This window comes from Coregonus lavaretus, assembly GCF_964263955.1.
Source record: "Coregonus lavaretus genome assembly, chromosome: 2".
NCBI lineage: Eukaryota > Metazoa > Chordata > Actinopteri > Salmoniformes > Salmonidae > Coregonus > Coregonus lavaretus.
Genome location: NC_139989.1, coordinates 38,579,929 through 38,582,732, shown reverse-complemented (window position 1 = coordinate 38,582,732; position 2,804 = coordinate 38,579,929). Strand labels below are relative to the sequence as shown.

Sequence of the window (2,804 nt, the reverse complement as noted above, 5' to 3'; positions counted from 1 at the left end):
GAGAACACTTGTTTGGATTTAGGCATTTATATCTGTCTCTTCTCCTCTCCATAATGAATCTGTTACTCCTGCTGTTGAAGTGAAGCTCTTTGGTCTAACTCTACTATCTCTGTCTAAATCCCCTCACTCATCCGCTTTCATGATAAGATATTGTGCGCTCCGATTTCTTTGATCTTCCTTCAACATTTTTGAGACATGTTGGTAGACAGTACATTATGTATAATCTCCTTCATATTTGACTAATTCTCTATTTTTCTCTCTCTCCCTCTCGCATCCCTCTGTCTTCATCACTCCTTTTCATCTCTCTCCGCTCTCTCTCTTCATCATCCATCCATCCCTCTCTCCCTCTCTCTCTTTGTCTCTCTCTCCCTCCACCCTCTCTCTTCATCCATCCATGTATCTTTCTTTCTCTCTCTCTCTCTCTCTCTCTCTCTCTCTCTCTCTCTCTCTCTCTCTCTCTCTCTCTCTCTCTCTCTCCCTCTCTCCCTTTCTCTCTCTCTCTCTCTCTCGCTCTCTCTCTCTCTCTCTGTCTCTCTCTCCATCTCTCCATGTAGAGTCTGTGAGCAGGTGAGTGCGGGACCCTGTCTGCCCCACTGTCCAGCGACATAATGAGCTGGAGCTTCCTCACGCGGCTGCTGGAGGAGATCCACAACCACTCCACCTTCGTGGGGAAGCTGTGGCTCACCGTGCTTGTCGTCTTCCGCATCGTTCTCACCGCCGTCGGGGGAGAGTCCATCTACTACGACGAGCAGAGCAAGTTCGTCTGCAACTCGGGCCAGCCAGGCTGCGAGAACGTCTGCTATGACGCCTTCGCGCCGCTATCGCACGTCCGCTTCTGGGTCTTCCAGATCATCCTGGTGGCCATGCCATCTCTCATGTACATGGGCTACGCTGTCAACAAGATCGCCCGGCTGGACGAGGACAAGGGCGGGGGAGGGGTGACCACTGAGACAGGGGGAGGGGGTGGAGGGGGCTACACCCACCGGAGGCCCAGGAAGATCTGCTTTGGGGCGCGGCAGCACCGGGGTATAGAGGAGGATCAGGACCAGGACCAAGAGGATGATCCTATGATCTACGAGGTGCCTGAGCCCGAGCCACCTCGCCGGGTCGACCCACTGGCCCCAAGGCCCAAGCCCAAGGTACGCCATGACGGGCGGCGGCGTATCCAGGGTGACGGGCTGATGCGTATCTACGTGATGCAGCTGGTGACTCGCACGGCGCTGGAGGCGGGCTTCCTGGCGGGCCAGTACCTGCTGTACGGCTTCCGCGTGATTCCTGTGTTCGTGTGCTCCTTCAAGCCCTGCCCCCACAGTGTGGACTGCTTTGTGTCGCGGCCCACGGAGAAGACCATCTTCCTGCGCATCATGTACGGCGTCACTGTGCTCTGCCTCACCCTCAACGTGTGGGAGATGCTGCACCTGGGCATCGGGACCATCTGTGACATCCTGCGCCGTCGCCGCTGCCCGCCCCAGGAGGACGAGTACCAGCTGGGGCTGCTGGGGCCCAGCGTGGGGGTCTCCGTGGGGGTGCCAGGGCCGGAGCCGGGTGCAGGGGGAGGGGTGGTGGGGGATGGGGGTGCTGACTACGTGGGGTACCCGTTCTCGTGGAATGCCCCGTCGGCTCCGCCGGGCTACAACATCGTGGTGAAGCCGGAGCAGATCCCCTACACGGACTTGAGCAACGCCAAGATGGCGTGCAAGCAGAACCGGGCCAACATCGCCCAGGAGGAGCAGCAGCAGTTTGGGAGTAACGAGGACAATTTCCCCACTGGAGGGGAGACCCGCGTGGCCCTCAACAAGGACATGATCCTGCATGCCCATGACCAGCTAGAGGCAGCCATCCAGGCCTACAGCCAGCAGCACAGGGCAGAGGAACACCTGGGGGACAACCATGATGACAAGCCCCAGAGCAACATCACCCAGGCCCAGCCGCAGCCTCAGCCTCAGCCTCACAAGGAGCGCAAGCACCGCTTCAAACACGGCAAGGGGGGCAGCAGTGGAGGAGGGACTGGGAGCAGCAGCAACAGCAGCAGTAGCAAGTCAGGGGAGGGTAAGCCCTCTGTGTGGATTTGACCCAGTACACACACATATAGACATACAAACACACACACACACACTCCAGCCCTGGCCTGAGCCAGCACTGACGGAGCCCCATATCCTTGTAGTGTGTGTGTCAGTGAGGGAAGGGGTGTCCCCGAAAACACTAGGGCCGGCCCTGAATGGAGGGCTGAGGTAGTGGGATGTCATGTTGTCTTTCTGTGGATATTTCAACACCATGTTGTGCCTTTACAAATCCCACAAGCTGGAGGAGACTAGCCTACAGTAGTATGTTAGTGTGGACAGGTGAGGAGAGGTGTGTCAGGAGCATTAGTGATTTTGCAGCACGCAGTTGTTTGTCTGGGCTGTCACTGTCTAACCTAAAACACACTGACACAACTCTCTGAAACAGTCTCTATGTGTTTCTGTCCTTCGCTTTTCCAGTTCTGAAGCAGACACTTGTTCTCTGTTGTCTTCCTACTGTCCCAGTTCTTCCAGTAGCCTGACGACTCACACTAAATTATTTTGTTGTTCGCTGCATACTTTAGTCTGAGCCTGCCATCGTTTAAGTCGTTTGTGGGGACGAGGGGCACGTGGGGCATTGTACAAAACAAAGTAATCAGCGATTGAATCGTCTCTAACCAATCAGAGCCCATGACGAATTTTCAAACTGCCGCTTTACCCACGTGTGTTCTGGCTCTGGCCTAACCCATCGGTTTCTGGACCAAGCAGATGGCCTCGAATGTGTTCACATTCGGTGAGGGTCGG

The 2,804-nt window shown here is 56.1% G+C and overlaps 1 protein-coding gene across 1 annotated transcript; it reads left to right on the top strand.

Annotated features, from left to right (window-relative positions):
- Positions 1-608: 608 nt before the first annotated feature.
- Positions 609-2,072, top strand: LOC311101746 (gap junction gamma-1 protein-like; the record flags this gene model as incomplete). Its single annotated transcript, XM_084142928.1, has 1 exon — positions 609-2,072. One exon carries the CDS (start codon positions 609-611, stop codon positions 2,070-2,072), a length of 1,464 nt encoding a protein of 487 aa, XP_083999054.1.
- Positions 2,073-2,804: the final 732 nt, after the last annotated feature.